The sequence below is a fragment of the Vicugna pacos genome, chromosome 19 (genome assembly GCF_048564905.1).
Source record: "Vicugna pacos chromosome 19, VicPac4, whole genome shotgun sequence".
Lineage (NCBI taxonomy): Eukaryota > Metazoa > Chordata > Mammalia > Artiodactyla > Camelidae > Vicugna > Vicugna pacos.
Window position 1 is genome coordinate 15982348 of NC_133005.1, and position 26328 is coordinate 16008675.

At 41.2% G+C, this 26328-nt stretch overlaps 1 protein-coding gene across 1 annotated transcript in view; it reads right to left on the reverse strand.

The window, feature by feature from the left end:
• LOC102541385 (protein SLX4IP) overlaps positions 1-26328 on the reverse strand; it is a 130189-nt gene that overhangs the window by 10295 nt on the left and 93566 nt on the right. Inside the window, exons 4-5 of the mRNA XM_072943822.1 lie at positions 10203-10280; positions 7239-7327 (exon numbers count right to left, since the gene is read on the reverse strand). Coding sequence (XP_072799923.1) covers positions 7239-7327; positions 10203-10280 — 167 coding nt within the window. The remainder of the gene's footprint in view (positions 1-7238; positions 7328-10202; positions 10281-26328) is intronic.

A 26328-nucleotide genomic window follows, 5' to 3' on the forward strand; every position in this document is an offset into this window, starting at 1 on the left:
AGGCTCCACCATCTCTGGTGCCACACAAGTGTGACAAAACTTGAGTGCTTTCAAGAATTTCGTAGGTTTGGGACCAGTGCTTTGACCACTCTGAGAACTGAATAAAAGCTATTTTACTTTGACCAGAAAAACATAAAACCACATACAACTTAAAAAAAAAATCAGCCAAATCACAAATCATAGGTTAATAATGCCCAGCTTCAACGCAGAAGGGAAGTATCTGTGAAAAATAGAAGCTTAATGGTAATTAACCCCAGGCAGGACCAGCCTACCCCTGGAGGTCTCCTTGTTCAAAAAGACCTTCCCTCACAGAGGCCTGTGGTTGAAATATGCCAGCACCCACAGGAAGGCTGCCAGCCCTTCGTCCGTGGTGGTGATCCTTTTCCTGACATCTTCTGTGGCTGAGCCTGCGAAGATGGGACAGGATGGGAGAGGACAGAGGCGGGCAAATACGCAGTCTGGCCATGCAGGTAGCAGGACTGGCCGGACAGGGCCCACGGTGGCCCTCGTTGCTGGTGGGAAAGAAGTGGAAGAGCCAGAGAGAATACGTCACAGACGACTGTCTTATTTCAAAATTCTGCTCAGAGCTGGCCCTCTGCCCAGGGATGCAGAGGGAACAGCTCTTCCCACTTCCCTTCCTCACAGACAGCGAGACCCCCCTGTCCAAGACTCCACTCTCATGATAGTAACAGCTTCTGTGGACTCGTCTGGGAACCTCGCCCCACTTATGGCATCGTTTCCTTGGGAAAATGAGCACCGAATTCTAAATCATTCGTTTACTAATGAACTTTCCAAACATGATCCTCTCACATGGTGACTGTGTCTGTGCTATCGCTGTGGGTGTTCTGACAGCCGTGTGCACTTTTAGGGACTTGGCCTGAGAAATCTGCTGTTTCCCAACTCCTATGTGCCTTCAAGAAGTGACTGGGTCCTTTCTCCAAAGCCGTATCTCGCGGTGAGTCCACTAGCGGCTACTGGAGATGAAAGGCATTTTAACAGGGTGGTCTCTGCTCTTCCTCCCCCTCCTCCGGAGGTTAACAGAGCTCCCACTGGAGTTCACAAGTTTCTGCTCTTTGTCCATCACCGACTTGCTGGCTAAATGGGGGTTTATCACCTAACTTTTTGGTGTGTCATTTTTGATAGTTGCAAAGTGAAGCTGGGCTGGCAGATGGAGACAAAAAATGAACACGCCGAGCTTCTCAAGAAAATAACATGGGCGGGTGTTTTTCTCCTTCCTAGCAGGGAGGATAAGATGTTCGGCAATCTGCTAATCTGGTATCAATGGCATTTAAATTCACTCCTCTTTGGGGAAGAATGGAAATGATGAGGATGATAATTAACATTGCATCAGCGCTTTGGAATTTACAAGACATTTTATATCTGTCATCTCACTGGATCCCAAGGAAAGCTTGGGAAGGCTCGCATGGCAGGCATCACTTTTACTTCTGCTTAATGAGTCTGGGGACTGATGCTCCAAGAGGCCAAGTGCCTTGTCCAAGGTCATTAAGTGAGTGAGGGGACAGGCAATGGTCAAGGCCAGGTCTCATAATTTCACCTTTGATCCTTTTTCCACTTGATCTATTCCCTGCCGCGTTTTTCCTAATTCAACCTATCATCTGAGTGATCATGAAAGGGAGAAATTATAGGTCTCTCACAAGGAAAGGTACATTATGTGAAAAAGCACAAAGGATTAGAGGACCCAGATATATCCGATCTATATATATAACTAGTTACCCTAGTTAACTATTCTTAGTTATGTCCTACCTAACTTATCTATCCTGCCTGTCCTAGCTCAGCAAAGAGCAGGTTCCTGTGGAGCACTGGGGATGGGGGCATGAGCCATAACCATCTCATACCACTGGTTAGTTCTTTGGGAGGATTATATTGTGAGGAAAGGAGAACATAACATTAGATTACTGTAACATACAAGCAAAGGATCAACTTTTTTTAAGTTGATCTTAAAAAAAAAAAAAGAATTTCCCCTGAGAAAAAATTTTCTAATCATCTCTGTCATCCCCTAGAAACAGACCAGATCAATCAAGAACATCTCCATCCCCATGTTTTCCTAAGGATCATCCACCTGCCGGTCTACGTATGGGCAGAGCAGGTGGGTGATGGATGTGCTAGGGTTCCCACCCAGCCCATTGCAGGCTCTGCTGAAGACATGGACACCTACATCCCAGCAGCGTCATGAAACTGAAAAGTAAATGACAAACTCACTAAAGGTTACTTTCCTTACGTAAGAAGTTTTCATGTAGCAAGGAGTTTGTGAAATACAAAAATACCAACAGAAAAATGGACATAAACATACAATTCACCAATGAGTGGGTCCCAGTTAAAATAAATACACACTGACCTCAGTTATCAAGTATGAAGTATAGGGGGAGCACAGACTAGATCATTAACAGAGGCTATCTTTGGGCTGGGAGCTGTGGATAATTTCTACTTTCTTTGTATATATTTGGATTCTAAAATTTTTGGTACAATGAACGTGTACAATTTCAGTAAGCAGTGATTAAGTAAAAAACTAAGTTCGGAACGCTGTGGGAAATGTGAGATATGGAAATGACCTCTTCCCACTCTAGGAAAATTTCCCAGTGCTACAGGAATCTCTCGTTAATGGCTTCCATGTAATTAACCACCAGCATTGTTGAGGAAATACAGTAAGATAAGAAGAACAGATTCTTAAAGTCTATGCTACGGTATGAAAAACCTAGAAAAAGCTTCCACTGCTTATTTAATTACTTTTGATACAAAAAAAGGAGAGTTCTTTTCTTGAATGATCTGCTTTCTACTTCTGCAAAAGTTCTCTCATGAAAGCTGAATAATTCTGTCATCCGGGTACATAAGTTAGTGTACAAACTGTTGTTTATTTCTTCTATTCTAAAAAACGTAAGGACTAAAATGTTCCCTTATAATTTCTCTTCATCTTTCCTAGGATTAAAATATCACTCTACTCTGATTTTCTTTTTCAATCACAATTTTTAAAGCCACAAGTAAAGTTCTCTTTGGTGCAAAATTATTTTATGGTTTTTTCAATTTAGCTACAGTTTCATCTGCTTTCTCTGACAGAAATTCACTATGAGAAAGGATTTTTGAGATAATCTGATACCTTCCCCCTTGACTGAGAGTAAAGCTAAGGCCAACAGAGTTTCAGTTACGGACAGCTGAGAAACACGCCAGCCAAGCTAAAAATAACCCAGGCCGGGGTAGTTTATTGCTTCTTTAGACTCATTTTCATTTCAATTTTATACTCATAAGCTAGAAGGAGAATCTTTTAACATTAAACAGTAGTTTGGCTTAAGAGCAGTGTTTAATTTAGTGCTTAAATATTGTCTCTCGTCAGGATGGACCGGTGTGCCTTCTACTGGGAGGATGTTACAGGGAGGGAGTAGCATCGCGTGGCTGGGGTACACCCGAAGATTCTTGACGGCTGTTTCCACAGCTTGGCCACAACTCAAATGAAGGTGAGAAGAAGAGAGTCGAGAGAGCCCAAGTATCTTAATGGATATATCCACTTTTAAGCAGCACTAGTACTAAATGCCTTTTTTTTTTTTTTTGACTTACAAAAGAACCACAGACTTTTACAGCTTGGGTTTAAAAGAAAGAAAGTAACTTAGAATTCTGGACTTTCCCTCTGAATGGCAGAGGTGAACTATTAAGATACAGAATAGATACACCTGAATAACATTTTTCAGGTCACCAGGTAACTGTCGGGACCCTTGATCAGCCGGACTGAAAGCTCCTTGAGGGCAGGAGTGCTTTCCCCAGTGCCTGCCACAGCTCTGGGCACAGAGCCAGCACTCAGCAAATTGTGTTAAAACTTGATGGGAAGACCAGAGGGGAAGGGTCTCCAGAGACAGGAGTGGCTGGAACTGGTGCTCCAGGAGACAGCCCCTTCGTGCTGACCCTGAAAGGTCCCAGAGACAGACAGAGGCGTGTGGTTATTTACACAATAAAGTTATTACTCTGGAAAGCAAAGTCATTACTTCAGTTATGACTGGTTATTTACTCTAATAAAGGGATAATAAAAATGATAAATAATTTTGAATTTCCCAAAGGCCCCAGGGCTTTACATCTGAGGAAGAAAGCAGTCTTCACATAGGGACTTGGATTTGTAAATACGAAGGAGGACGTTGTTGGGATGGAATATGCTGAGTGTGATACAAGCTCACGCTCTTCTTATTTCTAAGGACAAGAAGGCGAGGGAGCAAAGAAAACTATGAAACTAAAGGTAAAAACTCGCAGAAAGGCTTCCCAGCTCCATGTCTAGCAATAGGTCAAAAACTGCGGCTCCAAGGGCTTCGAGATTTCTTATGAGAAACTGTAGTAAGAAAAACACCATGACTCATCCTGTAATAATGCCCTTTCTTCCCAAAGTACACATCACGATTCCCACATCCCTGGCACGCGGGCACTCGGGGCAGAGCTACTGCAGCTCGGAGCATCTCTCTGCACCCCGCGGCGGGGTGGCTGGCAGGGTGCGGGGGGCGGCACGGCCGCCCTCCTTCTGCCCCGAGGGAGGGGGATGACTCCCCCTGTGCTGCCTGATCTGGAACAGCGGTTCTTTTGTGCGGCCACCTTCCGGAGCCAGGGAGCTGAGTGCAGCTGGCCTCTGCGCACACAGGCGGAGAGAAGCCCTGGCAGGGCAGTTCTGAATAGGCCCTCCCAGATTTCCTAACCGATTGTCACTTAGACACCAAAGATCCAAAATGAAAAGAAAAGGAAAAAAAAATTTATGGGAAAAGGAATCGGCTACTCAAGGTTACAGCACGAGGAAGGTGCCCCGGTACTGACTCACTCCCTGTCCCTTCCGTGGCTGTGGAAGAGAAGTTAAGTAAACAGCTGTGGGAAAAATAAGTGAAGTTGATGCCAAAGAAGTATCTCCAATACGGTCGCTCAGGAAGCCTGTTTCCTGGGCCCTGCCCAGCCAGGCGAGCCTGGAGAATAACCACTGGGAGAAAATGAGGGGAATCCTGTCCTTTGGCAAATGTCACAGTAAACTGATAAAGGAATTCAAAGCTTTAAGGAACGTAAGGAAGTTGGAGGGGTGCTCGAGGGAGCCAGTCATCACTGGCTTCAGGCATTTGGAGTGCATAGCCAGGCAGAAGGCAATCCTGGGAGGGAAGGACTGTTTATTGATCCTTAAGGAGCGGAGCCTAGAGGGCTCTGCAGAGGTCAAATCTCAGTGAGGATTACGCTCTGTGGCACTTGTGGAAGGACCATGTTCTCGGCTGGGTGGGCCATTTGTGAGAGGGGACAGGGCCCTTTGCTCGACCTCGACATTTCACTGTTTCCAGGAGAAGGAGCTTACGGGGGTGGCAGAAGAGCCTGGGAGGAGGGGATGGGCACAGGTGAGCTGGACAAGAACGGAGGGTGCATGGAGCCTGAGTCCAGGGCTGAAGCCCTTCAGCAGTGTCTGGTGTTAGCTGACTTGTGTATGTGGGGCTGGGAAAGTGTGTGTGTGTGTGTGTGAAGGATGGTCAGAGGTGGGGGAAGAGGGCAGCTCAAGAGACAGAGACTGACCACATTCTAAAGAGAATCACTCAAAACAATGAAAGATCCTCACAATGTAAAGACATTTTTCTCATAAGCTCAGTTGGTTACTCTGACAGTGTTATCACTGGACATCAGAACATTTTGAAGATAAGAAAACTGAACTGGCTCATGCAAAAGGCTCAGACCAGTCAACTGCTCAGAACGAAAACTCTTAACATTTAGGAAGCCCTCCAGATTACAGGATTTATATGACAGCAGTATAGAACACTTACATCTGTATAAATATCAGTGCCCCTGAGGAGGATAATATTTCATTTGTATTGAGATGTTTTAATTCACCCTTAATAATTTAAAATAGTAAGTATTAATATGACATATACAAGATCTAATTTCTTCTACAGTCCATCTGAAAACAATATTACTTTCTGGTACAGTTAATTATTGTTTTCTTAAACCACAAATCAAGTTCTTCACTGGTCTGAGAATCAGTTAAGCTACATTCTATTATAGTTGTTTGCCAACAGCTTTACTATTTTAGTATTTATTAATTTACTAAGATAACTCAACATACTGGAAATACTTAAAAATATAAACTTTTAATACTTTTCACCAAATTTGCTTCATTTATTTCATTTAATGTGTATACTTAGAGTTTACCTGACAGATGAAGAAACAAAGGTCACACTGGCTTTTGTGAAGGGCTCATCTGCTCCAGATGAGGGTATCTCAATTTACATATGAGTTCTCTGCTCTTTACTTTTCATGGCTCTCTGTTCACCCTTCTAGTCTCTAAAACACTTTTCCTATGTATTTATTTAAGATGAGATAAGAAGCTGGTTTCAGACCATGCGGGCCAAATTTCAGATTTCATAAGGATTAAAAAATAATAAGCATACGGGGTAATCTAATATCCCCATAAATTATTCTAGAAGCATAATAATCATGTCATACTTCATGTCAGGTTTAATGTCTGCTAGGTTTTTTTTTTCTCTCTGCTAAAGCCTCAAGTCACATGTCCAAAAATACGGGGATAAAAAAATTGGTACAGATGTAAGTTCAGATAGACTGGGCTTTCGCTGCAGCAAGATACACACACATATACGCACAACAAGGAGACGCTCTCAAATGTATAGATCAAGCTTAAAAGACAAAGCTGTAAGCTATAACATTATAAGTGAATTTTCGTTATCTATTTGTCTGATAGAGAACTCCAATGAAACAGAAACAGGACCCAATGGAGCTCAAGACTTAGCACGAGAAGAGAGAGAAAAAAACAAACCCTATCAGCTAAGAAACAACACACTGGGGAAAAGTACTGGTTCTCATGAAAATGTCAGTGATTCACCATGGAATAAAATTCAAAAGCCACTGACCCCAATGAAAGCTTCCAGTGGAACATGTGGATTTTGCTTCATTTCATTTAAAGACTTTGCTTTATATTTCATTTAAATACTATCATAAGCACTGTCACAATTTTTGTGACATGTTGCTTTCTCATTTTAAATTGACATGGAAAGGTTTGATACTGCTGATCAAACTGAATTTTCAAGGACTCATCAGAAAAAGAATAGACCACGTCAATTAATCGATATTATCGTGCAAAGAAGGTTAGGAAATTTCCGCATGCAGTGTGTACTCAACAGCTGGATGCAAACAGAAGGCAAGTCTCTTTTCTAATTTTCACAGTAACTTATCATGTAAGCAGATTTATTGGTTTATAAAGTTTTTTTTATACATACCAGCTCCTCACTCTGACTTGGCAAAAGATCACGACTGAACACAAGCTGACTTACGCAGACCACGAATCTTTCGGGGAACATGCGGAGTTCTGTACAAAATGAAGGAAAACGCATCACTAAAGCTGTCAAAAGATGGTGAACACAGAGACGCTTGCCCCAGATTTCTGAGTTACAGCGATTACCGTGGATGTGTAAGACACGTGTCTCTTCCCCTCCCCTCCTTCCAGTGTCTGCACTGGTAGTGTGGGGCAAGCACAAAGCTCCAGGGACAGCGGAGGAGGCTGCAAATCGGTCTACCCGAGCCCCGGACCATTGCATTGTGTGACCCCCAGGCAGGGCCGACACAGCCTCCCCTTTGTGTCAGTTTGCTATCTTCTGTTCAGAACTCACACTTGGGAAACAGGATCAATGTTCGCTAATGAGTGTTTGGATTTACACAGGAAGGGAAGAAAATCTGAAACCGTGACTCGTCAAGTTCTTACCACGGAGCTTACTTATCCTCTCCTTTGTCAACGGTCTTGGAGGGGGTCCCTGAAACTGGAGGGCAAACTCCCAATCTGAACCAGGCTATGGAAACAGCGGTATCACTGATTAGGAATTAGGAACGTAAGGAGATGGTGAAATGTGCAATAAATAAAAGGAATTAGGAACGTAAGGAGATGGTGAAATGTGCAATAAATAAAAGGAATTAGGAACGTAAGGAGATGGTGAAATGTGCAATAAATAAAGATGATACAGTGATACCACAGTCGCAGCAATCTGTCACTGTTACTTCTGAGAGCAAAACCACTGACTTCCGGTATGGACGGCTGAATGAGTCAGGAGCTGGACTCTGTGACGTTCAATGGAAGGACTATAAAATGGTGAACGCCGTCTGTGTGCCTCCTTCTCCCGTCCGTCTACCCATCTATCCGTTCGTTCTTGCAGCCTCCACCCATCTGAGTGACGTTCAGCTGATGTTAACAGTGTGTGTTCTGGGGGGTGTGGAGGGTCTTCTCTCCCCGCCTTTTACTAGCTTCTATTGCCTGAGTGTTTTTATGATACACATGTATCGTATTTACAACAGATACAAAATCATTTTTCTAAACGAGGAAATTTCCCTCTCAATGTTTATTATTATGAATCCCAGAAGTGAAGTTTTTTGCACACACGGCACATTTCCAACGACAAATGACAACATGAGGGTCCGGAGGTAACAGCGGAAGGGCCAGCATGAAGGGGTCAGTTATGCGGACACACAACTTCCTCTCGGTTACCCCTTGGCGCCCCTTGGCCAGGTGAACTTCTAGCAAAAGCCCTGATGAGTCGGTGTTCTAGCATCAGCCCTCTCCTGTCCGCGTCCACTGCTTGGTGCTCACTCTTCTCTACTACACTTCATTCTTTTTTATTTTTATTTTAATTTTTATTTTATTTTATTTTATTTTATTTGGTAATTGGGTATATTCATTTATTTCTATTTGGAGGACGTGCTGGGGATTGAACCTGGGACCTTGTGTATGTCAAGCATGCGCCCTATCACTTGAGCTATACCCTTCTACTCCAAACTCATTCTACTCAGAGCAAGCCGGCTAGTGGTTCTAATCACAGCTCCGCTTACCCTGCTCAGACCCCTGCCCTGGCTCCTCGCTGCTCCCCACGCAACACGAGAACACACAGCCTCCAGGATTGGGGCCAACCCTGTCATTCTGGTCTTACCCTCTCAGGCCTTCTCATGCGGAAAACACCCAGCTCAGGGGGCCTGGGAGTGTTTAAACTCTGCCTCCACAGGGATGCTAGATCTGGCTAGCTGACTAAGGATGGACATGGAAAAGGCAGAAAAACAAACTTAACAAAGTGGTTAATATTTATTCATTAATGCTTAAAGTGTCTTATTGAGATAAGTAGTAAATAGTCTGTTTTTTGCCTGATGGGAGGGGAAACAGAGCCACAGAATTCAGTATTTGGGACACCCCCACCCCAATAAAAGTATCATTATCTTGAAATGAAATAGTTTATTGGTGGATCAGAACTAGAATTCAAAATTATCAGTTCTCTCCAATAATTCCTCTGAAAAGTAAGAACGCCAGCGTGGCAGATTTTAAGCAATTTGGTGCCAGGTATTATATAAACAGAAAGCCACTTACGTACCCGTTCGCTCTGCTGAGGTCATAATTGAGATCTGCATTCTTTCAATATTTAACTAAAGTAAAGATTTAGGCCATGGTAGTCCCTACCATGAAGGATAGATTGGCTATATTTTAACAGATACAAAGTTAACAGGTTTATTTTACTAAGAGAATTGAACAAAGTGGAAGGCCCTCCTGAAAGAGTAATGTACTCGAGTGACACTTCAGTTAAGAAAGTGCAGACAACTGTACAGATTCCAGGAGCAAATCTCCGTACAGTTAATTTCTGAAGTCCCTGTTTCATATCTTCTGTACTAAAATCGTCCAAGGAAGCTGAGTGAGATTTTGTTTCCAGGGCTCAGATCAGATGGACTTGGAGGACAGTCATCAGCATCTGACTGTTGTTGTTGGCTGAATGCGTTTGCCTTCATTTCCTGAGTGGACATCTCGGCTCAGGGAGTGAAGGCGGGGAGGGGGAGCTGGCCTCGTCACACACCTGGGAGCGGCTCTACTGGCCCTGGGCGGGGACGGCATCTTCTCGTGCACACACTTGCTCGTATCCCCGGGCCTCAGTGTGCACAGACAATGACCAAGTGATTCATAGCTTCACCGCCTGTCCAGTCACTCTGGAAGCTCAGTGAAAGTGCTGAGATGCAGCAGGACAGGAAAGCAGAGGGCGCCCGGCCCGCCGTGCCCGGGGGGCGGTCAACAGTGCAAGTTGAAAAAAAATCACAAATGTTTGCAAATACTCTTAATTAGGACTTCAGTGTCAGTAAGGTTAAGAAGCAACTAGGAATCTTCGTGTTTTAACTTTCATCCCTGCTCATGGTGCAGAATGCCCAAGAAATCAGCTCCTCACCTACGTTCCGGGAGCCCCCGAAGCAGCGGAGGCGTACCCCTCTCTTGAGGAAATAGGCTGTGATCTGAAAGCCGTAACCTGTAAAATGAAAGAGGACATCATTAGATTAGAAGCTTGTTTGCCATTGGATCCCTCAGGCCCAGCCCAGCGCCTGCCATCCAGGGAGCACTCAACAATTATGTCGCAATGAAAGAGCAAGAGGGCTGGAGAGGGCCTCGCTGGAGAGGACAAGGGACACAGTGCAGGCCTAGCTCTTCTGGAGGCCGGGCCGTGGCAGCTGGGATGGCCTGCAGTCCCGGCAGCGGCCCGGAAGTTACTTTATTTGCAAAATGGAAATGAATGAAGAGGTCTGATTAAACAGGCCTAACAATCAGGCCCTTTCAGGTAGGATGATTAATTCAGGCCGAGCTGGTGCATTGATTGGGGCCACCTTCTGGTACTCATTACTTACCAGCTCACAAAAAGAAGAGTTTAACACCTACTGAAGATGGGTGTATTTTGCCTGTAAATAAGTTATTACAATTCAAGTACAGTAAAGCCTTCGTGTAGGATGAGCTGAAAGAAATATGACAAGAGCCACCCCCTACCCTCCCAAACAAAAAGGAGGAAGAAAGAGAAGTCTCCAATCCACCAGAATGGCTGAACTGAAGAAGGCCAAGAGTGCCAAGTGCTGGGGAGAACGTGGGGGCCGGAGTTCTCCTGCACTGCTGGCAGGAGCGCCACACCTGACAGCTACTTGCAAAAGCCACTTGAGTATCTAAAGCTGAACTTAAGCATCAGCATACGGTGTCATAATGCCACTTTTCACAACAGTCCCAAACTGGAACCAATGCAAATATCCATCAAAAATAGAATTTTTTAAATTGAAAAACGGGGGGCAGGTAATGGTACACAGTGCCATGCTACACTGCCCCCCAAAATGAAGGAGCTACAATGACAGGACATCTCAGAACGAAATCTCGCAAACACAATGGTAAGTGAAGGAAGCCTGGTCCGAAGGAGGGCATTCTGGCTGTGACAGTGGGGACATTACCATTCATCTTAGAGAGTGGCAACAGGATTTCTGAGAGTTCACAGAAAGTACCAGCACAGTTCCTCCCTCCTCTGCTCCCCTTTTCCATCCTTGCAACCCACCTCCATGTATAAACTACCCTGTTGATGACTTTCCTGAAAAGATCAAATGAAAACGTCCGGTTTATGAAGTCGAGTCCTTGGTGTGGGAATCAGAAGAGAAAGGCCCACCAAAGAGGGGTGAGGGCTCCCAGGCTCTGAAACAACCTCAGGAAATTGCTAATCCTCAGAGACAGTACTTGATCCATGAAATTGAAAGGAGTTAAGAGGTGGTCTCCAGGCCCACTGGACTCTCCCAAGACCGTGACTATGAGTGTTTTGAAATAACTTGTATATAAAGAGCACAATTAAAGAATTTTCTCGTTTTACATGCAAGTATCCCTCTGCCACCCTCGTAGAAAGATCCAGAACATCAGTGACCACAGACTTGATGGTCTGTCTACACAAGTTACGGCCCTGACAGCACAACTGCTTTGGTCACGGGGATTTTGAAATACCAGTGACATCTATGATAGGATAATCTCCAGATTTACTGAGATGAAGTATATTTTCCTCCTAACACACTTGAAATGGACTGACTTTTGGTCATGTGGCTTTCTTCTGCTTAAAATGTCAAACAAAATATGCATACCACTGGCATTATTCTGAGTGCTTTAAAACAAATACTTCGGTCCTGACGTCACCTGGAGACTAGAAGTGACATCCACATCTGTTTGTCCTACTGCTGGGGGAGGGGGATTGTAAGAGAGCAGTCCTTAACAACTTGGGACACAGAAATGCACAAAGAAAAGTGATTTTCAAAGTAATGATTCATACTGTGAGTTTACCAGAGGATGGAAGAACAGTAAGAACAATACAAAAACAAAAACAAAAAAGCAACATCTAAGTCGTTCTGCCTTTGCTACCAAATCATGCTTAACACTTAAGAGCTCCAGGTGATCAAGATTCAGATGGCATGTCCGGATTTTCAAAAATCTTTTCCCTGCACAGAATCTCCAGCAACAAAATGTTATTAGTAGGAAGGGGCTTAAATCTGGAGGTGACTGTGCAAACTCGGGGGCAGGAAGCCTGGGATCTGGAGATACCACTGGAGTCATAAGTAAGTCCTGCTCAGTCAGCTGTCTCAGTATGACACCTTCCCCTACGGAAAGATAAAGCGGTACCAGTCAAATTCTGACTGATTTCCTACTGACATTACTAGGTGAACTGAGTTTATTAAAATCTTTCCTCCTCTGGCCCCCGCCCCCAGCATTATGTTAAAGGGAATCATTCCTGAGCTGGTGCCTTATTACGGTTTCAGTGGAAAACCCTGCCTAATGGCCCCTACAAGAGAGATGGCAAGTTTACCATGTAGAAGAGATTTGCACCTGCTTAGTCCAAAGTCTGCTGGTCACAAGAAACCTTACTGTTTCAAGAGAAACTTGAAGAAAAATAAAACACAAAAAGTATTTGTGCCTGTGCTTATGGCAAATTAATTTTAGTATGTAAACTAAGCAACTCACTGCTGCTGGAATATACTGAGCTGAAATGCTTGGGGAGATGTATTTCACTCACCATAGATAACAGGAAGTGACAGAGACCACATTATCTTTACTCTTTAATGAAACTGATTCACAGAGTTGACAGGGCACTGAGATTCTGTACTCATCCAGGTCGAAAGCAAAGCTCCACTATTCTCAAAAGCTAAACAGCAGCCTGGCAAAGAACCCAGGAGGCCCTCTGCTTCCCACTCTCGGAGGGCCAGCCCGCAGCTTGCCACACGGATGTTCTAAATGCACAGAACTGGGGTCGGGGCCCGGGGCCGAGGAAAGACGCAGAATGGAAATCATAAAGTGATAAACTTTTCATCTGAAAACTACCTGGTAGTGGCATTCTGAGATCCAGAAGCACATTTCAATCATATTTAAGGATGTCTGTTATCCTGCTAGCTACTGTGGTCCTCCTTGCCCTGAAAAAAACTGTCTTTTAGCCACAGAAAGAGACTAGGGTTAGAGAGAGGATAGCTTTGTAGTGAAAATCTCTTTCCACCAGGAATTTTCAGGTATGTCTACTTCTAGAAATAATTTACATTTCTGCACTGCTGAATGTCGTGTTACATCTGGTACCAGCAGGAAGCCGTTTTCTCCCCTGGCCTCTGAGCAGCCCCAAGGGTCTCCAGGCCCGTGCCTCCCACACACCAGACTTAATAAATTGCTGCTGGGCTTCTCACTCCCTTTCCACGGACAACCTCGCAAGCCCCAGTGAAGCCCCAAATGATGGCTTGGAACATTAGCTTTCTTCTGGCTCACCTGGTTGTTCACCAAAGAACATTAAGTATTGAGGGAAAAAAGGAGTCAGGGGTCAGTAATATTTGTGAGAGAAAGAAAGGGCGGTCCATGTTTTAAGGACAGAGTTCTGCTATTTTATTTCACATTCTGTCTAAAATAAAACTGCCCCAAATGGCTTTATTAGAAATTCAGAGACTTCATGAACAGAAAGGGGAAAACAAACAAACAAAAAAATCAAATATGAGTTGAACAAATTCCATCCTGGCTCAGTTTTAAGTAGTTCCGCGCTCCAATGAGCAATACTTTTTAAGGGAGTGGTCATTTATTTGGGTTGTTCTATTTCATAGTCCCAAGACACTAAGAGCAAATACCCAACGTGGAGTTTTTACTGTAAAACTATCCAGCTTCGCTTGCTTTCCAGGGGATTCATGGCCAAGGTGATCTGAGCTTCCCAGGACTGCCGAGGGGAGGCCGTGGTCTGGTGCGTCACAGCGGAAAGCCTTGTCCCACGGCGATGATGAGACCATTCACGGGGAGCCTGGGAAGCAAGCCGCCTCTGTGTGACCTGCTGAGCCCCGGACGTTCTGGCAGGTAAGCACGACTCACAGCGGGCTCCACCCACCGCTGCGTGGCTCTCCGCCAGCACAGCCTTCTCCCAAACCACAAGGCAGTCTGAGGAAGACCTGCTGCGCCCCACACGCTTCTCCCCCTCAGATGACTTCTTCCTCAGTATCATCGCTCATAAACGTGAAAACCTGTAAACATTCAAAAAGTGGACAAACAGTGCCCACCCAAAAGCCCACCACCTGGACTCAACGATGGTTAATATTGTGTCATATTTCAGACTCACACTTGCCAAACCATTTCAAAACAGACATCATGACACTTTGCTCCTAAAGACGCAAGCACAGACTCCCAAACAATGAAATTCTCCTACATCACAAACTACGATGGTCATACCTGACGTGACATTATTGCTCAGTCAGATCCAGTCCGTGTTCAGACTCTCAAACGGCCCCTAAAATGCGTATCACTGGTTTTCCTCCTCAACTAGGAACTAACCAAAGGCCATGCATTACATCCAGTTTTGTCTGTTACATCTCCTGGAATCTAGAATAATCTCCTCCCCACCTTTTCCCATAACTCTGACCTTTGAAAGAGATTAGGCCAGGCCGCCTCTCTCACTCCCTCCTCTCCAGAGACGGCCCGCACTCTGTGGAGTGTGTATCCACTTTTACTCTAACCCACGCACCCAACCCCCGCACCTCGTGGCCTTTCTCTTGCCTTAGGAAACAGTCTCCACTCTATGCATTAGGTATCTCTCTAAATAAATCTACCTTTACACAACTGTGGCTCACTCTTGAATTCCTTCCTGCACAAAGCCAAGGACCCACACTTGGCGGGGCACATGGCAGGGGGCCCAACGGAGACCTGGGACATGGCCCTCCTCACATCTCACAACCATTTTTCCTACATCATCTCTCTGGCATCCAACGTGGGGCATTTAATTAAAGAAACGGGGCTCAAAGGGCATAATCTCGATACGCCTATTGGGCTATGGCTCCCCTCTCTTCGGAGGATGGCGGGGGGTTTCTCCTGCGCCGTGCAGATTCAAGTAGCCCTTTAGGTGGTGGCGGATGCTGCCTGCAGGATCTGGCAGAGACCAGCTCTCTAGCCGTGAAGGAGCCCACCGAGCCCAAGGCTTTTCTCCCCTCGATCCTTTCTCTTTCTCCTCTAATGCTAGAGAAAGAAAAATACCACATGGTATCATTGATATGTGGAATCAAAAAAAAAAAAAGACAAATGAACTTATTTACAAAACAGAAACAGACTCACAGACATAGAAAACGGGAAGGGAATGGGAAGGGATAAATTGGTAGTTTGAGATTTTCAGGTACTAACCAATATACATAAAATAGATAAACAACAAGTTTATACTGTATAGCACAGGGAAATATATTCAATATCTTTAAGTAACTTATGGCGAAGAAGAATATGAGAACAAATTATGTATCTTCCTATGTGACTGCAGTATTGTGCTGTACACACCAGAAACTGACACAACATTGTAAACTGACTATACTTTAATAAAAATATATTTAACAAAAGAGATTTGGCTAGTTTTCCTGAAGAATGACCCCCTTTTGAGATTTGAACTTATAAAAAACCCCAAAACTCCGTTGCCTATATACAAATTTTCAACCTGCATGCTATTTTAGAAATGCCAACCACTTATTAATTTTGATGACTTCTTTAGCTGCTGCAGGAAACTGCAGGTTCAAACTAAAGCTACAATTACAATTCAAAGTCTGGATCACAGACATCTTGAAGATTTAGTCCTAAAGTTAATTTCAAATAAATCAAATCTTACATTTATGGATACTTCAATTTCAGCAAAGGCAGCTTAGCTAAGCAGGTGGGATAGTGGTCTCATATTGGTCTCATTTTTGTTCTAAGGAAGGGCACTTGGTGGCAATCAGATGACTCTACACTGTGCACCAGTTCAGACTTGTGCTGTTTCCAGGCTGAGGTCATGAGTCAGCGCTCATTCACCAGCTGAAGAATTGGGTGAGATTTAAGAAGAAAGGAGGAAGGAAGGGACTGATATCAATCAAGAATCGACAGTGTCTTGGGTACTAGACTAGGCCAGGAACACATGACATATTTAAAAGATGGAGGATATGTGTGTTTGAAAGCTATTTTGTTCAGGAGAAGTGAAGTTCTAACTCATGACGTCTGAAACTGTGCCTATTTGGAAAGTTATATCTGTCTTTATCAGAAGGTTACGGGTAGAGAACTCACAAGTTTGATGACGTCTCTCAGAACGTAGAGAGACTGAGACAGGGCCTTTGGGAAAGCTTTTCTGGGGCCCTTTCAAACATGCTGTAGGCCTAAGTATGGCCTTCACCACTGCTGCTGTGGGTGGGGTTGGAGATAGAGGTTGTTCTGTGGGAACCAAAAAACAAGAGTCCTGTCATAAGTTTAAGAATACACACACAGAATCCGAGTCTCAGACCACAACCGGGAAACAGTTCGGGTGGGTAAGTGGAATATTTGGTCCTGGGCTAAAAATTTCACTTATTACCCAAGACATTTAAGAGACTGCAGAAACGTTCCCTTGAGATAACATTTCATGTCCTTAAATAAGGACAGTACTGGACTCTGAGTCACAATAAAGCTATGTCTATTTGATGCCAAAACAAATGGGCAAACTGGTTAGTTCCAATAAAAAAAAAAACAAACCTGTGAACAAAATAATTACTTGAGGCCAAATTTACTTAGAAAAAACAAATTTTCTACCTGTAACCTCACTTTGCATGTCATACCACTGGCCACATGTACTATTAAATATTTTATTATCTATGGGATCCATCAGAGATTAACACTGAATGAGAAAGCTTCTAAGGGCAGACAAAAATGAGAATAAAACAAACTGAGAAAATTATCACTTCAGATTTTTTTCCCATACCACTTGCCCACTTTTTTGTTTATAGAAATATGCCCTTCACATTAGATATGAAAACCATGTTTAGATAATACATTCAAGCACGTATGAGATGATATTTACAACAGTGGTTCCCACAACAATCATGGGAATGACAGGATACTGGGCACTTATAAAACTCAGTTACCTAACAGAACCCTGCACTTTTATATAACTCACATTTATATAACTATGCATAAAAGAAACACCGATTTTTAAATAAACCATCTACCTGAAGTAGCAGTTGTTTGAACTGCTAGCTGTTTAAGTAGGTCCCCTTGCAGTCAAACTTCCTGTGCCTAAGACGAGCGATGCCAGATGAAGGGTGACCCCTGTGGCCTCCCTGTCTTGCAGGGGAACCCATTCCAGCTTTGAGGACCTGTGCGTCAAGGAAAGAAGTTCACGAACCACTGGACTATTCCAGCAGGCTCACAGACCCACATGACTAGAGCGATCTTTAAGAAGTCACTTAGTCCGCTTTCTGCTTATTAGTCAGGAGCAGATTTAAACCATATTTTAAAAACAATACTGAAAGGCCAAATGAAAAATACCACACCGACGCATGTGCAAACTCAATTCTCCCTTTACCATCTGAACTAAGGTCACAGACTTAAATGCTTAAGGGCAAGACAGGAAAGGGCTGGGTCCTGACAGTGGAAAACTGGAGAAAGCTCATACTTGGTTTAAAGGGGACAGCTGCTACTGAATTCCAGCCATCAGCTGCCACTGGTTGTGCCCTAATTAGGGCACAGGGTACTAGATTTTAGGCCTTCCCAGAAAAGCTGAAAACCTAAATTTTTATGTGAAATTTCCCAAATTTTAAATTAGCAATACATTCAAAGATACCTGCACCCAATGTTTGTAGCAGCACTATTTACAATAGCCAAGGCATGGAAATGACCTAAATGCCTATGGACAGATGACTGGAAGGTATGATATATATATATATAGAGGGGGAGAAGGGGGGGAAGAGAGAGGGATATCTATATATATCTATATCTATCTATCTATCTATCTATCTATCTATCTATCTATCTATATCTATATATCTATATATACACACACACACACACACACACACACACACACACACACACACAATGGAATATTACTCAGCTATAAAAAAGGAATGAAATAATGCCATTTGCAGTAATATAGATGGACCTGGAGAATGTCATACTAAGTGAAGCCAGAAAGAGAAAGAAAAATACCGTATGATATCACTCATATATAGAATCTAAGAAAATGAGACAAATGAACTTATTTACAAAAACAGAAACAGACTCACAGACATAGGAAACAAAATTGTAGTTACCAGGGGAGAAAGTAGGGATGGTGGAGCGATAAATTGGGAGTTCAGGATTTGCAGATACCACTACTATATATAAAATAGATAAATAGTAAGGTCCTACTGTATAGCACAGGGAACTACATTCAATATCTTGAATTAATAGCCTATAATGAAAAAGAGTATAGAAAGGAATATATACACACACACACACATAACTGAATCCTATACTGTACACTAGAAATTAATACAGCATTGTAAGCCAACTATACTTCAACAAACAAAAAAATTTAAAAAAAAGGAAAAAAATTAAAATATACTGTGTAGTCCAAAGAAAATGTTTCTGAGGGCCATTTCAGCTTTGCACTATCACTTTGCAATCTGCAATCGGGATGACTCACACTTTAGTTGAAGTTCATTTTCTTGTGTCCTGTCTTCAGCAAAGCTGAAGGAAAGGTGGCTGGGCCACTACCACGTGCCTGGAGATATAGGTATTCCGTTTCAATGCAGTCATTTCTTCTAAGCAAAATAAACCCAGGCCCTTCTTCAACCTCACCACACAGGACATGTTTATCTACATTTAAATCATCTTTCTGATACTTTTAAGTCCTGACGATAAAGATACACAGTAAGGGTCTGACTCAACGTGGGGGAAAATGGGAAGATTATACTATTTTAGAAAACAATAATTGTATACTATTTTAGAAAACATTAATGTGTGAGATCTGTATTTAAAAAAAAAATCACAAAGCTTACATTCTTTTAAAAAAAGGCTTGAAAAGATTTGCAAACATACCATGGGCTTGACTGGATGGGCTCACCAGTATAAAGATTCAAACTGCCCCATACTTATTTATTAAACAAACATGTACTGCGTGCCTACTGTGCACCAGACAATTCCAATCAAAATCTCAATGAAGATGTTATTTTTGTGTGTGAGGGGAGGAGGTAGTTTGGAAGTTGCCAAAAAGAATTCTAAAAATAAACAAAAAGAAGACTAAACCAGTAAAAAGGGGAAAAAATTCAAAATGAAAAATTTTCTAATTATAAGTAATGTATACTTAATGTATTGAAAAAAATACAAAACTAAACAAAAACTTAAAGGAGGTCTAAAGAGAACGTGAAATCATCAACAATCCAGCCACCCAGGGAGAGTCACTTTGTCACCTTGACTTTGATATCCTCCAGATCTTTTCTCAAGACATACAATCACACATTCTTCTCTCTTTTTACAAAAATGGAGGCATATTATAAATGCTGCTTTATAATCTGATTTAAAAAAAACTTCAGTGTTATGTACATTGGCTTCATGTACAGTATCCGTTAGAAATCCACTTTTATTCTTTCCTCAATAAATAACCAATTGAATATTCAATAGAAGATCCCCACTGGTTCGCAAAGCCAGTTTTGTCACATATAGGCCTGTCTTTCTGGGTTATTTTATTCCATTGACTCATCAGCCAATGCACATTGTGTTAATTACCTGAGCTTTATTTATAATAAATCTTAATATCCAGCAGTATAGGTTCCTCTCCTGATCTCCAACACTGTTTCTAGTCTTCATCAGGATTACTTGGAATTATTCTTGGCCTTTCATGCTGTCACAGAGCTTTTAGTATTAGCTTGTCAAGCTGCATGAAAAAACCCTGTTGGGAGTTCGATTAGAAAGGCCTTGAATATATAGATCAAGTTGGAGAAAACATCCTTATGATAATGAGACTTTCTATGCATTTAACAGGGTAAATTTCCCAATTATTTTAAGAACTATTAAAATCTCTTACAATAAAATTTAAAAATTTTCTATGTAAACTTCTTGCATAGTTTATTAAGTTTATTACGAGGTACCTTCTGTTTTTTTTATTGTTGTGATTGTACATGTAAGCTCCTTAAGATTACATTTTCCAACTGTCTGCTATTGTACTTGACTTCTGCATGTTGATCTGCAGCCGAAAACCCTGTTAAACCCTCTTATCAATTCCAATAATTAGTCTCTGTATTTTCTTTAGACTTTCTACATATACATTTACCCCCTTTTCTTCCTTATTTCCAATATCTCTACTATATTATTTTCCTTGTCTTATTGTTTGGGCTGGAACCTCCGGTAAGTGTTGAACATTGTAAAAACATTTTTGTGCTACTCTCAATTATAAAAGAAACGGTTTTCATGTTTTGCCACTGAGAACAATATTTACTGTAGGTTTTTTGTAAACACAATTCTAATTTTTCTAAGAATTTGTATCATGAATGATGGCTGCTTTTTCTGCATCTAGTGAAATCTGTCATATTGCATTGCTCTCCTTTAACATATTAATGTTGTAAATACTACTAATAGGCTTTCTTGGTTTCCAATGTTATATTAATTTCTAGTGTACAGCACAGTGACTCAGTTATGTATGTGTGTATACACACACACAGACACACACATATATATATATTCCTTTCTATACTCTTTTTCATTATAGGTTTTCATCAACTTTGTGTGATGTCATGATTCTTTTTCTACATTACCAAATTTGGTTTGCTAACATTTAGTTTAGGATTTCTGCTTTTATGTTTGAGTGAGACTGATTTGTAATTTTCCTCTCTTTTATTGTCCTTATCTGGTTTTAGTGTCAAGTTATAATAACACATAAAATGAACTGAAAATGTTAATACTCATTCAATTCTATAAAACTGGAATTATCTATTTCTTAAATTTTGAAGGAATTCACCTGGTAAAATATCTGGACCTGGTACTTTCTGACGCAGTGGTCCAAATTCTTTAATAGGGTCTATTCAGGTTTCCTATTTATTCTTAACTCAACTTTGCAGTTTATTATTTTTTTTCACCTAAGTTTTCAAATTTATTAGCCTAAAGTTGTTCTTAATAGACTTTTATTAGTCTTTTAATTTCCACTGAAATTTAATCACATCTTTTTCATTACTAGTATTTCAATTTCTAATACTTCATTTCCCCCTTGATTATAACCACTTTTATTCTTGAAAATTTCAAAAATCTTAATCTGAGCTATTTAAAAAATCCTTTCAACTATACATTTTCTGCATAATTTATTTATATCCTTTTATTTCTCTTTATTTTCCTCAAGTTTATTAATTTGTTCTTTATCTAACTTCTTTAGCTAAATGCTTAACACATTCATTTTCATCCTTTCTTCTTTTCTAATATAAGCTGCAAATTGCTCTATGTAGGTATGCCCTACAACTTCTGGAATGTAGTCTTTTAATTAGCATTCATTTATGATATGATCATATTCAATTTATGAATAAATATTCATAATGATCCAGTTTCATAAATGTTCTTTGCATGCTTGATAAATATAGACATCCTCTGGTTATTGAGTTCAGTGTTCAAATGTCCATTGGTTCAAGCTTGTCATTTGTTGTGGTCAAATCTTCTGTATCTTTTAGTTTTTTATCCTTTCAGTCAATTAATTAATGAGAATGGTGGGTTAAGCTCTCCCTTTATGATGGTGGATTTATCAATTTCTTTTCAGTTATGTTCATTTTGCATGATATTTTTAGGAACTGTATTGCATACATATAGGTTTAAAATTTTTATATATTCAATGAATTGAACCTTTTCTCAATAGTCAGTCATCTTCTCTAAGAAATGCTCTCTGCCTTAAAGGTTTTTGATCTGACACCAATGTATCAGCTCCAGCATTTTTCAGTGGGATTTGTCTGGCATACCCCTTTTCTTCCTTTCACTTTTGACTTTACTCAAGTCTTATGTTTTAGGAATATCTCTTGTAAATAGCACATGAATAACATCTTTAACAATCTAGTCTTAAAAATATTTCAACATGATTATCAATAAATATGGATTAATATTTATCATTTATTTTGTTATTTGTTTCACTTTTTCTATGTTTCCTTTCTAAAGCTCTTTTATTGCCATCTTTTGGGCTGATTTTTTTTCCTCTCTTCTTTCTACTTTCCTTCTTCTAATCTGAAGTTTGTATCATCTTTTTCTATTCTTGCAGTGCTCACACTACAATTTTTAAAATGAATATTTAACCTAATAAGTTTAAAGTTATTCCACCTTTTTACCCTCCTCCAAAAAAGTCAAGACCAAAGAACGCTTTAATCACATACACCCCTCTTCCACTACATACCTGCCAATGCCTTCTAGGATTTAGTTTTGTCTTGACTTTTCTAAATTCTACAAATCATTCCCTTCTGTTGCTTATCTGCACCCACATGATTATCATTTCCTTTGTTCACATCCGCCTGTCTCTGGGGACTCTTTCCTGGGATCACGCCTTGGTCCCCGAAGAACATCCTCTGGAAGTGCTTTAGTGACATTTTGTGAGTCACAAGCTTTTTCAGTTGTCTCTATGTTTCAAATGTCTCTATTTCACCTTCTGTCTTGAAAAACAATTTCACAGAATATAGAATTCTAGGTCAAAAATGATTTTTGTTTCAGAACTTTGAAAAAAGCATTTCAGGATTCGATTTGATTTTTGCTGTGAATTGATTGGCTTTTTAAAGATGCCACGTCTTTTCCTTCTGGCGGCTTTTAAGATCTCATTTAAGTGTTTGGTGGTTTCGAATTTACTACAATGTGTCCACGATCTTTCGAAAAATTTATCCTGCTGGGATCTGGTGGGATTTCCTAAACCAGAGAATATATACTCCACTAATTTTGGAAAGTTGTCAGTCTGTTTCACTTTAATTCCTGCCTCCAGTGCCTTTTACACTGTTCTCCTGGAAGTTTGATTTTTCTTATGATATGTTTTTCTCTTTTCCTTATTTGCCAAGATCCTGCTGAAACTCTGATATATTGCCACATTTCATTCCAGAAAAAAAAAAATCCTAATTCACATTCCCACCAACAGTATAACATCATGTCCATTTCCCCATATTTGTACCAACATTGGGCAATATAGGTTTCTGCCTACCTAACAGGTTAACAAGTTATTGCTCATTGCTTTTTTATTTCTATGTCTTTGATTGTAAGGACAAACTTTATTTCAGATGTCTACGATTCATGTGTATTTCTACATATCCTTTGTCCATTTCTATTAGAGTGTGTAGCTTTTTTTAGTTTGTTTTTTCCCTTGATTTGTAAGCATGATTTTATAATAAATACATTAACTGTTTATCTGAAAATGTTTTCTTCCCACAGTATCATTTGTATTTTAATTTTGTTTACAGTATTTTTTTGGCTTTGTCAAAGTTTTTCCCACTTTTACTTGGTCAAATACATGTTTTGTTTTGTTTTGTTTTGACATTCTGATATAAAGCCTTTCCTCAGGTGAAAAGAAAAAACATCACTTAACATTATCATTTTCTTATAATATTTTTATCTTATGTTTAAATCAAAACTCACAAACAAGTGGCCTACAGAGGTGCACATGAGGTTATAAATTTTTTAAATTAGTTACCAACATTTTAAAGACTGGGAAAGATTTACATGAAAATGTGGACTTTCAGCTTTGCTTGAAAAATCAGAATATTTAATGCATGGGCCTGCATTTCCACAATGCAGGGCATAGAGTGGCTGAAATGGGTAGAAGCTACTGCAAGCCAGGTGGGAGAAGGTGAGGAACATTGGTCACCATGGAATTAATGAGAAAGGGTCACGTTAAAGGGACACTTCAGAGACAGAAGCAGAGACAGGTCTGGTGGTCAACCAAAGACACGTGCAGAGAGGGTGAACTCCAATGATGGTGCTTCCAGCTTTGTTGATTAGGTGAGTGGAGGCTTGCTGGGGAACAGGGAGGGTGAGGAGAACTGGTAAGACAATGAGCCAAGCTTTAGACAGAAGGACCTATGAGATATCTGGAAGAAGCTGTCTAGGAAGCAAATGGAAATAACTCCATAGTTCAGAGAAGAAATGAAGACTGGAGATATATGCTGAGGCAACTCTGGCCAAAGGGCAAAAAGGGCCACGTGGAGCATGTTGAGGGACAAATGAAGAGGACTCGGGCAGAAGCAACACTGGGTTAGCAGAGAAAGAGGAGCCCAGGAGGAGTGGTCAGATGAGAGGAGGGATAACCAAGAAGGCGAAGTCTTGGAAGTCAAGGGAAAAGAGAGTTTCCAGATCATATGCCCGAGAGCATTAGTAAAGACAGGAACAGGACAAACTACTAGAAGTTGACAATGAAGAGATACCTGACAGCACTTCAGAGGTGGTTTCATGGTAGAAGAACAAATGAGGGTGAGGAGGGCACAAAAAGACAGTATCTGTTTGAGGAACTCAGCAAAGATGAGGAGCAGAAAATGAGCAGAAGACAACACGGGCGCTTCAGGGGAAACTACCCAAGTAGAGGACGACCTCCGTGTGTGTTTCTCCTCTGCCGCACTCCTGTTTCCCAGTCTCCACGGGCACGGGTGTGGCCTCACAGCTTCCTGCTGGGTGCCCTATTGTGCCTCTGTCCTTGATGACGTGCAATCACTGCTTTCTCCTCTGTGTTAATTTGTTTTTTGTTCTGTATCTGCTAGTTAGCACTTGTCTGTAACAAACATTCCTCTCAGGACTGTCACAATCATTTGGGATTTGTATCCCATTTCACAAGATATTAGGTCTTTACCCTATTTTTGATGCATTCACTTAAGTTATGGAGGAAAACACCAAATATTCCCCTACAGTCTTTTGCAGTTATCAAAGACACCACAATGAAGTTCAAGTAACCATATACTACTGGTCTAGAGTCTTTCCAACTCCCCATCATGAGTCCAATGCCCACATCTAAATCAGGGGATTCTGAGTCTCCAGTGCTAGAGTCTTTTACAAATGCATAGGTTCCTGTTTCCCCCGCATCTGAGAATCTGATGTAGATCTGGGGTGGGTGCCAGAGAATTGTATTCTTTTTAGAAAGCTCTGGGAGATTCTGATGCACAGTTCAGGTCTGGAAGTTACTGCTCTAAATTTTATTTTGTTGATTTACTGGTATGTTATAATGAAATTAGGAGCAAGAGTCTTACTAGAGTAATGGCAGTACTTCAGAGTTCTTGGAAGATGGAAACAAAATGCAAGTTCTGTGAGTGTAAGAGAGAAATTACCCTAGTTCCTTAAGCACAAACAAATAGGCCTTTTAACAAGAATCCTATAGCAACAGTGAAGAGGCGTGGGGAGTAAGCAAATTTCTAAGGCACTCAAGGCCCAAACTACCAAGGCAATTTATGAGAAGCCAATGCATATTAGCTCAATTATTCTCGCACCTCTGGAGGATTTCAAAGAGCAGTTCTCATGCCTTCTTTGTTTTCTTTTCTCCCTCTCTCTCTCTCTTTTTTTTTAAACTGCCTGCTGATCAACCTTTTCAGAGGGAAAGAAAAATCACCACATGCTTTTCATTTTTTATCTTCCACAAGTCCTTAGAGTTCACATAAAATGTACGTCATTTTGACGTGTGAAAAATAAAGTGAAGGCTTTACAATGACTTGTGATCTTAAGATGATAAATCAGATTTCATATAGGCTCAGATTAAAAAAGGAACTAACTATGGATGCTACAGGCAAAGTTTAGAAGACTATGTAAAGTGATCTTCTAAATTTTGTTTTGCTTCCACAATATTTACTGATAATATAAATATCGAAATGAACCAATCTAAAATACCGATTAATGAAAAGATCATAGAGCAGAAACTCCATTTTCATCCAACACATGTTGTTAACATGAAATTAAGAGAGACACCACCAGACATCACGTGCTGCCCAGTGAGATGTGGTGGGAGATACACTCCATCCACCACAACGCATTCTTGCACAAGAAACGGTGACAACAGGGACGTGACCTCATCAAGCTCATGGATCTAACTACCAGTTGATAGGAAATACAGGGCTGGAAGAACATGTTACCACTGCCATGGAGATGCAGCCAGCCAAACCCCACATGTGGGGAATTCCAGAGGACATTTGACCCAGTTTCTTCAATAAGTAAACAGCAAAAAAGAAAAAAAAAAACTGGGAAGGGTGTTCCCATCGGTTCAAAGAGATATTTATCTAAGGTAAAGAGAATCAACCAAATGCAATGCACATATAGACCAACCTTGTTTTGACCCAGATTTGAAC